The sequence below is a fragment of the Prionailurus bengalensis genome, chromosome A2 (genome assembly GCF_016509475.1).
Source record: "Prionailurus bengalensis isolate Pbe53 chromosome A2, Fcat_Pben_1.1_paternal_pri, whole genome shotgun sequence".
NCBI lineage: Eukaryota > Metazoa > Chordata > Mammalia > Carnivora > Felidae > Prionailurus > Prionailurus bengalensis.
Window position 1 is genome coordinate 568,311 of NC_057348.1, and position 13,103 is coordinate 581,413.

Sequence of the window (13,103 nt, forward strand, 5' to 3'; positions counted from 1 at the left end):
AACTGTAGTTCAAATCATCAACACCGTCAGGGCTGACGCCCAGGGCTTGTCCTGTGTGGGCGAGATGGGACCGTGAGAACAGAGGAGCCCGTCCACGACACAGGAATGCCAACGAAGATGGGGCCACGCCACAGGCACGGAAACGTGGACGCCGACAGCGGCCGTGAGCTCCGGGAACAACGAGGCCCCGTCATTACGGTCACAGGAGAACTGGCGGCAGGAGCGAGTCTCGACGGGCCAACTCCCCGTGGCACCCGCGAGGACAGATGCTGAAGGGACGGGAGCATAATTCCCAAGGGACACGCACACTCGTGTCCGTGTGGTCACAGAGCCCGGCCACCCTGCTTACCAGCAGGGCCGCGCGGTTGTAGACGCGCTCGAAGGCTGGGGCCAGCGGGATCTCCTCGATGCGGAAGGTGACGCCGGAGAAGCTGAGCTGGCGTGCGATGTACATGCCGCTGACTTTCATGTCCATGGCCACGATCTCCATGGCGCCCACGCCCCTGCGGACAAGGACAGGGCCACCTGACCACATGCTGGGTCCCACGGAACAAGAGTGACTCGGGAAGGGGCTGATACCGGGAGCTGAGCCCTGGAGGGTGAGGAAGGGCCAAGCACACAGAGAGCGGAGGAGGCAGCACACGCAAAGGCCCTGTGCTCCCATCTGCCTGGGCCCGAGAGGCGTGGGGGGCGATGCAAGAAAAGCAGGAGTGAGGGGGGCTCCTTCTCCTGGAGTGATCATGGGCAGCAGGAGGCAGAAGAGTGAGTTTTAGGTCCCTCTGGTGGCTGGACGAGCACAGGCCAGGGTGTAGAGCAGACACACCTGACACTGGGCCCTGGGGCGTGAGAAGCAGCACCCTCTGTGGGTCCCTCGCCAGCCCCAGTCTCGGGCAGGGAAGGGCACCCACCTCTTCTCGATGGCATGCAGAAACTCCTCGAAGGTTCGGAAGGGCGTGCCGTCCCCCCAGATGCCCAGGCGGCTCATGTAGATCATGTTCCGGGGCTCAGAGGCACCTGGGTTGGGGGAGCCGGCAAGGTCAGGGGCCTTGAACACCCGGGAATGACTCGAATGGAGGCCCAGGAACGGGGGCCGGGAGGCTCACAGCCAGGGGTGCCGAGCGGGTGGAGGCAGATGGCAGAGGGAGCCCCGAACGGGTCTGGCATCTGCCTGGGGAGAGAAGCCCTGCCTCTGGACCAGGTGCTCCCAAGGCCCCCCGGGGCGCCCGCCCCCTGCCCCGCACCTCCCCCCCCACCTGTGGCGCTGGCGTAGACCACCCTGGCCAGGGGCAGCTTGTTCTGCAGATCCAGGACAGCCTTGCCCATCTTCGTGGAGCTGGCGTTCTTGGCTTTGTGACACTCATCAAACACGATCTGGTGCGGGCAGGGGTCAAGGACTGTTCTGGGAGACAGACAGCCCCGGGGACCCTGGCCGGATGGCCCAGGCCACCCCGTTCTGAACGGGAGCTCGGCAAGGTGCCTGGGGGGTATGCGGCCTCGGGGTGGGAGCCTGGGAATGTCACCGCCAGGGCAGTGGGAAACAGCCTCAGGGCCCCCTCTCGACTGGACGCGTGCCGGGTAGACGGTGCAGAGTCACACACAGACACTCGTGCCAAGGAGCACGGCGAAACGGGGTCTCTGAGGAAGAGGGCTGGGCTGGGAGCAGGCAGGCATCCCAGCTGTGACGGGTCCCCTGGGGGGGGAGCGGGGTCTCTGCGTAACTTCTCACAGATCCTGGAGACGCTCTCGAAGCAGAGCACCGAGGAAGGTCTTTGTATTTTAAGAGAGAAGGAACCAGTTACAGGCGAGGACGCGCGCCACCGAGGTGTTCTAAACACAAGACACGCTTCTCCTCACACACGCGTGCGGGCACGCACACGCCTCACGTGAAGCCCGCTTTACGCGGCTGTGCGGGAGCGACACTGGGAAACAGGAGCGTGGAGGTGAGCGCACAGCCTCCAGGTGGGCCGGCCGTCATTTGCCCCAGGCTGTGTGGGGCCTTCGCCCCAGGCTCTGCGAGCTGTCACAAGGCAAGCACAGCGCCCTCCGGTGCCGGTGCGGCACAAGAGACGTGCTCCATAGGACAGCTGGCATCTGACGGCGGTAAACTCGGGAGCTCGCCCATATAAGCGGGAAGGACACACGGGGCCGGTGTCCCTCTTCCTATCTGTGACCGGGACCAGGAGAGAGGAGGACTTTTGGAGAGTGCCGGGGGGCCCTGGGGCCGGTCACCCCACTTCTGGGAACGGGCCCAAGGAAAGTGAGAAGGGGTGATGGGGCACCCTGGCCGGGCCCAGTCACTCAGGGTTGTTTATGACCCAGAGAGAGAGGCCGGAAGCCGCCTCCAGGCCCCGGAGACGGGGCGGCACAGTACGTGATGTGCAGACATACCCAGGCTCAGGCGGGGAGGACGGGGACAGCCCTGGGGACAGTGCACAGGAAGATGAGCACCCTTCGGTGGGGGCCAGGCCGGGCCCCCGAGCACCGTGAGGAGTGCCGAGCCCGCTGTGCGCACCACAGGGCAGACTCCCTGGCAGGGGAGGGGGTGGGGTGGGCTCAGGGGACCCTCCACAGGCGCCAGTGCAGAAATCCAGGAAAAACCGTGGCCCCCGCCCGGCACCTCAGCAGGGGAGACAGGGGCGTGTGCCGGCGCCTGACGTGTGTGATTCAACGGCTCACACACGACCCACAACAGACTGTCCTGCTCTTGTCTGTACGGGTCCCCCCGTCGCTTTTCTATAGTTTGGGAGAAGCACAAAACCAAGCTTTCTAAATTCCAAGGGAGAAGAGAAAGGTAGAAACTCCTCCAATCCACGAAGTTCCTGCCACAGTCGGGAAGGATCTGGAGCCAATACTGGTACGGATACCCCTCAACTGACCAACCGGTCAGCAGAGCTCCTTGACCCCAGCAGCCTGGCTTTTGGCCCAGCTGTCCTCCAGCTGGCCCAGCCTGGCCTGCCCACCTGCATGGAGCCCACAACCGACTGGGAGGGAGAGGGTGAGGAAGAGGAGGAGGGGGGAGGGGGGAGAGAGAGGAGAAGAGGAGGGAGGAAGGGGGAGGAGGAGGCAGGAAGAGAAGGGGGAAGGCAAAGGAGGAAAGAGGAGGGGAAGGGTGAAGAGGAGGGGTGGAGGGAGGAGGGGAAGAGGAGGAGGGAGGAGGAGGGGAGGATTTAGAGGAGGGGGGGAGGAGGAGAGGGAGGGGAGGGAGAGGAGGAGGGGGGCAGAGGAAGGAAGCGCCCTCTGCCCCATTCCTTGGCCACAGGCACCTTCCCGCCCTGGGGCCCCTCGGCGCCCCCGCGCCTGTGGTCGCGGTCCAGCTCGCCGGAGCCGGAGCCGGGACGCCGCGGAGCCAGACCGCAAGAGGACAAGGGCGGGCACTGAGGGCGAGCGTCCTGCCGGGAATGCCTTCCAGCCCTTCCAGCGGGTGGCGTGCTGGCATCCGGGACGGGAGGAGGGGAGGGAGGTCCCCCGTACTGCGCAGCCCCGCCCCCGCCCCGCCCCCGCCCCGCCCCCGCCGGTTCAGGATACGACTCCGTCGAAGGCCTCCCCGCACCACTCCAAGATCTGGCGGATGCGCGTACGGTGCTGCCCGCCCGCCTGGCTCTCCCCGATCAGGGCGGAGTAGGTGGCAAAGAGGACGCCCTCTGAGGTAGTGTTGTCGCCGTACTTGATCTGGGGGAGAGAGGCGGGCGTGGGGGTGCAGCCGGGCTCACTCCGGGACGCCGCCCGAGGAGGGGGCCACCCCACCCACCTTGCTCAGCGCGTGCACCGCGATGCCGGGGGCCTCGATGTCCCGAAGGTCGCGCTCCGCGTCATACTTGAGATCGTTGGAGACACTGAACCTAGGGGTGAGGGCCGGTGGGTGCCATGGCGCCCCCTCCCCTCCCTGCCCACGTGCGCGGGGCTGGACGGCACACTCACCACAGTGACTTCTTCCGGCCCCGCAGGAAATTCTCCAGGATGATGCCAGCCACCGTGCGCCCCTTGCCGACGCCCGCACCGTCGCCAATGAGGAAGCCGGCCCGCTGCCCGCTGGGGAGCAGGACCTCGTGTTGCTGCGGGCCAAGGGATGGCGGTCAGGGCCTGGCAGGAGGCCCCCACGCGGGACGTGGGCCGGGTGGGAGACCGAGGTTACCTGGCAGGCATAGGTGATGGCCTCCAGCTGCAGGGCAGACAGGGCCCCGCTGTCCGAGGCGGGCAGGGCAAGGGTGTAGGTGATGTCTGGCGGTGGGACACTGGACAGCGTGCTGGTCTCCACCACGCGGTCAGGGTGCTGCTTCCCGATCTTGGCTGCGGAGGCAGGGCCGGGGGCAAGTCAGGAGTGTGGCCAGGGACGGGTCAGGGGCGTGGTCGGAGTCTCAGGGTTGGCTGCGGGGGGGGGGGGGGGGGGGGGGGGGACGGACACACACCTATCCGTGCTTCACACAAAGGGGTGCGGGACAGATCCGTACAATCCTAAGCGGGGAGGAAGTGGGCTCTTCATGGTACGCTCTGTGCTGTCTCAGGCGCTGTGCCGAGCAGGGATTACAAAAGTGGCCCCAAGGCCAGCCCACAGCTCCCGAGCCCCTCCAGAAACCTGGAGCAGCCAGCACCCCCCACCCCTGCTGGGGTTTCGCAGGGCAGGGCACTCACATTTGGAGGGCACGTAGTCGGCGTAGGTCTCTGCGTGGCCCAGCTCGTCCCCCTCCTCCTCCTCTGCCTCCTCCTCCTCCTCAGGCTGACTTTGAGACTGAAGGTCGGTGCAGGACCTATGGTCAGGGCTGGCTGGCCCTGTCCTGCCCAGCACGGCCGGCCTTCCCCCAAGGGGCAGCCAGGCCAGTGAACAAGAGGGGTGGGGAGTGGCCCACCCGCCCCCAGTGTGCTGCCTCCCAAGGGCCCATTTCCCCATCTGTAAAACGGGCAGATCTTGCTTCCAAAAGGCTGCCTCTGAGCGTTCTAGTCCCTACAAGAGGTGGGCAGGGCTGGGGAGAAGGCCTGGCTCACCTGGTAGCTGATGAGGAGCGGGGTGCTGGAGAGAGAGGACACGGGGTCCTCGACGCCCGTCCACGGTCCATGGGGCAGGAGCAGCTGGAGGGGACAGTGGACATGAGCCTGCAGACAAGACGTTGGGGGGGGGAAAGCGCCTCCCCGAGCCCCCTGACCCGGTCTCCGGCGGGGGGGTACCACGTGGTCTTCCTGCCCCCTCCCTGCTGCCCGCCAGCTGGTTCGTTTGAGCAACAGGCTAGAATTCCCATCACACAGATAAACAGAGCAAGGACACGTCCCACGTCCCCAGCCGCAGTCACACCCGGCGGAGACTGAGCACCTGAGTCTGGTCCAAGGGAACCAAGAACCTGATAGGCGAAGCTGTGCCTGGGTGGGGGTCCATCAGCCACGGGGGCATGAAGCCCAGCTGGGATTAGGACGCGTGTGGTGTCCGGGGAGCCTGGGTGGCTCAGGCGGTTGAGCAGCCGACTCTCGATTTGGGCTCGGGTCGAGGTCGCACTTCACGAGTGCCAGCGCCGCATCGGGATCTGGCTGAGAGCTCGGGGTCTGCTTGGGGTTCTCTCTCCTCCTCTCTGCCCCTCCCCCAACCCCACTCGCGCTCTCTCCCTCTCGAAAATAAATAAACTTAAAAAAAAAAAAAAAAAGAACTGAGCCCACAGATTCAGGGCAAATTCAGCTCTGGGCAGATCCAGCCCACAAATTCAGAGCCCACAGATGGGCCAGGACGGGAGACCCAAATGCTCTAGGGCCATGTCGCACCTGGCCCTTGACTTGCCCACCCTCAGGGAGTGGTTACGCCCCTGTCTGAACAGTCACAAAGAGCCTGGGTGGGGTGACTTCTCGGCCCCCAGGACACACAGTGAGGACACAGCACGGTCCAGACCAGGGTCTATGCAATTCCAAAACATGCTTACCGTTAAAATAAAAACATGACAATCACGCGGCCACCCTAAGGACAGGTGAGCAACAGGATGGAACTGAAGAAATCCCTTCCAGACCCCGTCTCCCTGGGACTCCCACCACCCCAAGGCCAGTGACGGTGAGTGCCAGGTGCCCATTCCTGAGCACACACGGAGCTCGGGTGTCCTTTGCGGTCTCCGGGATGGCACGGGCCCCCAAGGCATTTGGTCCCACGACACCCCACCTGATTTTTACAACCCCCCGCTGTTTTCAAAGAAGAAAATGTAACGAGAGCAAGATGCCAGCAGGCCAGGAACCTTTCCTCAACCCCCAGTCCCCTTCTTCTCAACGAACAAAAACAAATAGCCTGGCCCAGGTTCCTGGAAGGCTGAGTCAGGCCGGCGGGCTGGCAAGCAGCGGGGTGTGGGTGCTGGCGCGCCCTGCCGTCCGCTCCAAGCCACCGTGCCTCACGTTCTCCACCGGGAGCAGTGGGCTGCTGGGAGGGCCTTCGGCCCGGACGCAGGAGGGGGCCGGGGCCGCCACCATGGCTGTCAAGGGCAGGGAAGGCGCCAGGCTGCCTCGAGCACTTCCCGTCCCTCTGCTGGCCCCATGCCAGGCCCCAGACTTCCCAGGCCCGGCTCTTCTGCGTCTGGGCCGTGGACACTGCCTGAGGAACATCAAAGTGGCCGGGCGGGCATCGTGTCCAATACTGTGCACCACCTGGCAGGGCTCCCCGGGCTCCACCCGGCTGGCTCTGGATGGAAGGGGCTGCTCCCCCTCGGACACGCGTGGCCCCCATCCGTGTTTCCGATGCCGCCCGTCAGCCCTGAATGAGGGTTCTGGCCCCCGAAAGCTAGAGGCTTCTCTCCCAGCAGACAACCCTAAGAGGCCTGGATGGGCGAGGGCTCCCCAAGCCCGGCATCAGCCCCGGTCTTCCTCACCGATGTGCCTGCTGCCCCGGTCCTGGGAACGAGCCGGAGTCTGGGCCTGGCGCACGCGGAGACCCTGCTCACCTCTGGCGACTCCTGCCTGGCCTCGTCTTCCCCGCCCCCGCCCGTGTCCCGAGGAAGCAGCTTCACAGACGCCAACCCAGCGCTCTACCCCCTGCAGAAGGCTGGCCGGGGGCACCCCCTCCGGTGCCTCCAGCCACTGCCCAAGGTCCTGGGCGCAGAAGCGCCAGGGTGAGAAGCAGCAGTGTTAGAAGCTGCTTGCTGCTCACCTCCTGGGGAAGCCCGCGTCCCCAGCAGGGCAGAGTGTGGGCGCTGAGCCAGGGGAGGCAGCGAGGTTGGTGCCTGACCGCCACAGGACCTTTCACAGAAGGTCCCGCCCCAGTCCGTGCGTTTTCCGGGCTGTGCGGGAAACACGAGGACGCCTGACCTGTGACCTCACTGCCGTCTGTGAACAACCCGGACCCGCCCCCGGCCCGCGGACGGGGCCCTCAGAGGGCGCTGACCTTGTCCTGGGCGGAGGGGCCAGTGCTCACATCCCAGATGGTGGGCACCTGGCTGAGGCTGTCAGCCGGCAGGAAGTCGGGTGTGTCCGCGATGTCTGAGAGGGAGTCCACGGACGAGGAGAAGATGGAGGCGTTGGAGAGGTCGTCGAGGTACGTGGAGTCCTGCGGGACGGGCAGGATGAGAAGCGGCCGGGGCCGGGAGCAGCCACACAGCGGACACGCCTGCTGCCAGCAGCAGCCAGGCGCCCACCCCCGCCGCCCCGCGGGCAGTCCCCGAACGCACGACGCTCAGGGAGGGAACCGGACACGAGAGGCCACGCGGGGTGTGGGTCCGCGTCTGGGAAACGTCCAGAACGGGCTCATCCAGGGACGGGAAGGGGGCTCATGGGGACAGGGGAGGGGCTGAAGGGGTGGAGGCGACGGCTGATGGGGACGGGGTTGCGTTTGGGGAGACGGAACGTTCTGGAATTAGGTGACACTGGGCACATGTGACACCAGCGCACGGATGTCAGAACACAGAGAGCCCCACGCCTTCCAGGAGGTGGCGTGCTGTACACGGTACACACAATTCAGAAACCTAAATTTAGAGAAAATCGGACGCAGTGTGTGGGGTGTTCCCACGTTGCCCTCCCTCTCACCCCTGGTTCACAGGCACTGAGAACCTGTGTATACCCGGTTTGCACCGGATACCAAGGACACTCGGAGACCAGCCCCCAAGGGCTCCTGGGCCAGCCTAGAGTGAGCCCCCCTGCCGGAGACCCCCATAGCGCCCTGCTGGGTTCTGGTGTTCATACCACTAGCCACCAGGAGGGGGCAGTAGGTGTCCAGTTTTGCACACAGGGAGGCTGGGTGCCTGAAGCTGGGGAGGGGCAGGCCTCCTTCCCCATCCCTGAGGCCCTGCAGGCTCGGGGTCAGGGGGTGGGGGCACAGCCTTCAGCCGACTCCTCATGGGGAGGGAGTCCCACAGCCCCACCCAGACGAGGCCCTTCCAGCCGGACCTCCACAACAGAGGACCAGATCACACTGACATCTCAGGTCAGTCAGTGGGGGCATTTTGTGAGCAGGGCAGAGGCCAGTGGGGTTGGATGAGGCCGCATGTAGGAGCAACGGAGTCCCCAGGCCCTGTGCACCGTCTACGTGTCTCGGGCTGTCGGGGCCACTGGAAGGCGAGGGCCAGCCGGGTGGGATGCCAGTGCGTAGGCACGAGGGGACGGCGAGGCAGACAGGCAGGGCTGGCCAGCGGGCGTCTTGGGCTCTGGGGATGAAGGGGATGTGTGGGCCTGGAGCCCACCTGTATGCAGCTGGCTCGGCCTCCAAGACCACAGTTGAACTGGCTTCTGGGGGTGGAGGTGGCATCCTTGCAGCCCCCAGGTCCCTGAGAACAGGCCCCTGGTCTCGGCTGGTGCTCCTGCCCCACTCCATCTGTGAGGGCTGTTTCTGGAGCTCCCCTCCCATTGATCTGTGTTGGCGTCAGATCCCCATTCCTGGGTGGGAGGGTGTCTCTAAGTGATAACGTCCAGCTCGCTCCGATGCCAGAGCACACACAGCCCCAGGACTGTGCAGGCTCTGGCCCGTTGTGCCCTCGGGAGGGGGTGGGCACGGAGGGGGTCAGGCCCCCCTGAGGGAGACTAAATGCAGGAGACTCTCTACCAGGTGGGGCTGGTCCCAGAGCCAGGCTGGGACTCAGGACCTGTGCTGCAAAGACCACCCGTGCCCACGTCAGCTGGTGTGCCTTGACTGGATGCCACCCCGAGGCGCCCTGGTGGCAGATAGCATATGGGAAGCCAGAGGGACTGCCACTCGCTCCCGCCCCTCAGCGGCACCAAGCCCAGACCTGTGGGAGGCGGACCCCGGTAGGACCTGCCAGGCTGGGCGAGTCCCGGCGAGGAGGCAGACAGTGGCTGGCAAGACCAGCTCAGGCAGGTGGTGGCCCAGGGAAGGTCTGCAAAAGTGCGCAGCGCTGGGCTGCAAAAGTGCGCAGAAGCAGGGAACACCATGCTCACAGTGGGAAAAGGCACACCCGACACTTGGGACGCCCATCACCCTCACGTGAGAGCCCAGTAGCTCACCAGGCCATAGCAGCCATCTGTGGGTTGGGGGAGGGCTCAGGTGGCAGCGTGGGGTCTGGCCTGGCTGACCATAAGGACTGCTCTCTGCCCACCAGGACCTCCTCTGGACTCTGCCCCATCCCGGGGCAGCTGGGGTCAGAGGTGACCGAGCCCGAGTCTGGCAGATAACTCCAGGAGAGGCTGGGCCACAGAAGCTGGCCGCCCGCTCCCTATGAAACAGCATGGAGCACGGACCCCTGCAGGCTGCCTGGGGTGGGGGCTGGGTAGGGGTGGGGGTTGCTGTGTGTCCTGGCTAAAATCTCTCTGGGACCGCATCTGAGGGTGGCCTTCCCAGAGGGTGCCAACCAAGCCTGGTCAGAGTGACAACAGCCCCTGAGCCCATGAAGCTGGCAGCCCCAAGGGGCCCTGAGGGGTGGCCCTGCTTCCTAAAGGGAAAACGGTCACCAGCAGTAGGATGGGCAGGTGGGGAGGAGCCCCGATGAGGTGGGTGCTCAGGGGGACCATAGCCCTGCATGGGCTGCACACGGCGACCCCTGCCCACAAGGACCGTGTGGAGCCCGACCGGCACACCCGGCCGGAGACCAAGGTCAACGTTAGCGGTGAGGAACCTCGTGGGCAGCGGGGGCCCCAGGTGTGACGGCATGAGCCAGACACTTCGCCCAGAGCCATCGTGGGACGAACCCGGGGGGGGGGGGGAGGGGAGGGGACATCCTGCAGGAAGCCTGTCCAGTCCAACTCCTGACGGCCTGCCTGGGGCATCCACCGGAGAAGAGGTGGAGAAAGCGTCTCAGCCCAGTGGGGGCTATGGAGAGTGAGAACCCGATTCACGCGGTGTCCCGATGGGGTCGTGGGACAGAACGAGGACACGGGAGGCCGAGGGATCTTTGGTCGATAATAATGTATGGGCGCCTGCCTGTCCCACCGACAGACGCATCGTGCTGAGGTGCGGTGTGAACAGGCGCCGGGGCGTGGGAACGGCGCAACCTTCAGTGACTGCGCCTCACGCTGCTCCAAGACAAAAGGTATTTAACGAGCGGGGATGGGGGCGCCTGGGTGGCTCAGTCAACTGAGCCAGCGACTCCCGATTTTGGCTCAGGTTGTGATCCCAGGATCCCCACAGAGCGAGTGAGTGAGCCCACCGTTGGGCTTAGAGCTGGGCGTGGAGACTGCTCCCGAACTCCCTCTCCCTCTGCCCCCTGGCTCTCCTGCTCATCCTCACTCACCCTCTCTTAAAAAACAAAAACAAAAACAAAAAAACGGTGGGGATGCTGCCCTAGGCAGCCCTCACCTTGATTCTTGGGCCAAAGGGAGGCTGGGCCTCGAAGCGGGTCACCAAGAGTCCCTCCCAGCTCCACTCCCTATAAGGAGTTGGTGGCAGGATGGGGCAGGAGCTGACCCCACCCAGGGGCGGCTCACCCAGCAGCCCCCCTGTCGGGACCTGAGGGCCAGCAGCCACCAAGCAGACCTCCAAGACAACCCAAATCCAAACGAACCCTCTGTGGGCGCCCCGCAAAGCGCCTGCCCCTCAGACCTCAGGCTCCCACCTGGCCCCATCTGCTGTTTCAGTGGGGCGGGGGCAAGTTGGTCACCCTGACAGTTTTGGGGGTCACCTGCTGTGGTTACTGTCTCGCAGCATTTTGGGGTTCCCCGCACCAGGCGAAGACCTGGCGGGACCCGGGGGAGCTGCCAAATAGTGGCCCCCCTCTGGCCACAGACGGGTGGGTGGGGACAGGATGGCCCCCACCCCAGACCTGCTCTGGGCCTTCCCTGGGGCGAGGGGGGGTTGCTGCACACACTCAGACCCCAGGAATGCCCTGCAGACACAGGCTCTGTCACGCGGGCCCCGGGGAGGGGCTGGACCCCTTCCCGGAGCCCTGGGGGGCCGGAGGAGGGCCGGGGGGGCCGGGGCGCTCCTACCTGGCCAATCGGAGCCCGAGCGGACGGCACTCCGCCAGCTCTGTCCCGGGGCACCCCAGACGCTGTCAAGGTCGGGCGCTGAGCCCTGGGGGGCGGCCGGGCGCAGCCCGGAAGGTGCCGGCCGCGCACCTGCGCGCCCGGGGCCCCGCGGCCCCGCTCCGAGGACGCGGGCGGCCGCCTTCCCCGCCCGGAGCCCCGCGGGCGGCGCGGAGGGTTACCTTGTTGAGAGCCGCGAGGTGCAGCCAGAGCCGCAGCTGGGACATGGCGCGGCCGCGGCGGGTCCCGGGAAGGCGGCGGGCGGCTCCCTCCGGACCGCGGCCGCCCGGCCGCTCTCAGCCCGGCTGCATTTGCATGTTGGTTTAGTCACCGCCAGCGCCGACTTCCCCTAAGGCGGCTGACTTTCAGGAAATGATGGCCGCCTGGGAAGTCAGGGTGATTACTGGCAGAGCGAGAATTCCTGTACTGGGCGGAATCTAGCCACAGACCTCTCGGCGGGGCCGGCCCCCGCCCGCCGGCTCGCACCCTGCCGCCCCGGCGCCCCCCACCGCCCACCCCGCCGGGGGGGGGGGGGGGACGGGGTAACGCGGGGGGCCCCTCCCGGCCGGCCCGCCTCGGTTTCCCCAGACCGCAGGGTGGCCGGTCCGGCGCCCTAAGGCCCGGACGGTGCCTTCATGCCCCCTCCGGGCAGCTCCCGGGCTGGGACAGGGGCCTTCGCCAGCTGCCCCCCAAGCACCCGGTGGCCGTCTCCACCGCCTCCCTGGGCTCACACCCCCCAGCCCCGGACCTTCGCTCACGCTACCGCCTCACCTGGAGTGTGTGCGTCCCCCTCGGGAACCCGGCCCCCACCTTGCTCCTTCTCCTGGAACTTTGCCAAGGGGTATGGCTGCCCCTGACACCCCCATTCTTTCCTCTCCGGGCCTGCGCCTGCACCCCTCGGCCCCGCACAGAGGGTGGGACACAGGCAGGGCTTGCAGGCAGGGGGTGTGAGACCCCTGGCATACCCTGTGGGGTCAGGTGTCCTCTTCCCCGGGGAAACAACTGTTGCTTTTAGAAAACCTACTTTGGGGGCGCCTGGTGGCTCAGTCGGTTGAGCCTCCGACTTCGGCTCAGGTCATGATCTCACGGTTCGTGGGTTCGAGCCCCGCGTCCGGCTCTGTGCTGACAACTCAGGGACCGGAGCCTGCTTCGGGTTCTGTGTCTCCCCCTCTCTCTGCCCCTCCCCCACTGGGGTGTGCATGTGTGTGTGTGTGTGTGTGTGTGTGTGTGCATGCGCGCGTGCTCTCTCGCTCTCAGAAATAAATAAGCTTAAAAATTTTTTTAAAAGAAAAGAAAACCCACCTGGTAGGGTGTTTGTGCCGCGTAGCCATCACTTGGCTGAGAGGAGCAAGCTGGTGAGGCGAGCCTCGCAGCATAGGCTGGGGGGGCATGGACACACAAGGGGCTCTCGCTGGGGAGAGACCCCGGGCCGCGGGCCTGGTCAGGGACAATGAGGGACCGCGGGGCCCAATGCTGCAGACGCAACAAGGCCACCGTGGCTGCCCCTGTCCCGCCCGCACCTCACGGCCAGCAGACCCCCGAACCCCAACAACGGGAGGGGAGGGCCGGGCCTGGCTGGGGCCACCGCGTGTGCAGGGGAAGCGCAAACGGCGACCAGCCGGCAGAGAGACACTCGACACCGTCAGGCAACAAGCAAACGCAAACCGAAACCCGTTGAGACACCACCTCCCGGCAGGCCGCCGGGACTGCGACACTCAGCCGACTACAGCTAAGCGTCAGCGGAA

General features: G+C 66.0%; 1 protein-coding gene across 7 annotated transcripts in view; it reads right to left on the bottom strand.

Annotated features, from left to right (window-relative positions):
• Window positions 1-13,103, bottom strand: part of SBNO2 (strawberry notch homolog 2) — a 51,218-nt gene that overhangs the window by 9,725 nt on the left and 28,390 nt on the right. For 5 of the 7 annotated variants that reach the window (XM_043590093.1, XM_043590091.1, XM_043590092.1 and 2 more), the window contains exons 5-14: window positions 7,337-7,498; window positions 4,981-5,064; window positions 4,630-4,726; window positions 4,133-4,287; window positions 3,919-4,052; window positions 3,749-3,839; window positions 3,526-3,669; window positions 1,254-1,371; window positions 909-1,014; window positions 350-503 (exon numbers count right to left, since the gene is read on the bottom strand). In XM_043590093.1, coding sequence (XP_043446028.1) covers window positions 350-503; window positions 909-1,014; window positions 1,254-1,371; window positions 3,526-3,669; window positions 3,749-3,839; window positions 3,919-4,052; window positions 4,133-4,287; window positions 4,630-4,726; window positions 4,981-5,064; window positions 7,337-7,498 — 1,245 coding nt within the window. Of the gene's footprint in view, window positions 1-349; window positions 504-908; window positions 1,015-1,253; window positions 1,372-3,525; window positions 3,670-3,748; window positions 3,840-3,918; window positions 4,053-4,132; window positions 4,288-4,629; window positions 4,727-4,980; window positions 5,065-7,336; window positions 7,499-11,540; window positions 11,803-13,103 lie in introns of those variants that run through there. The other 2 variants (XM_043590094.1, XM_043590095.1) reach the window with 2 other exon arrangements.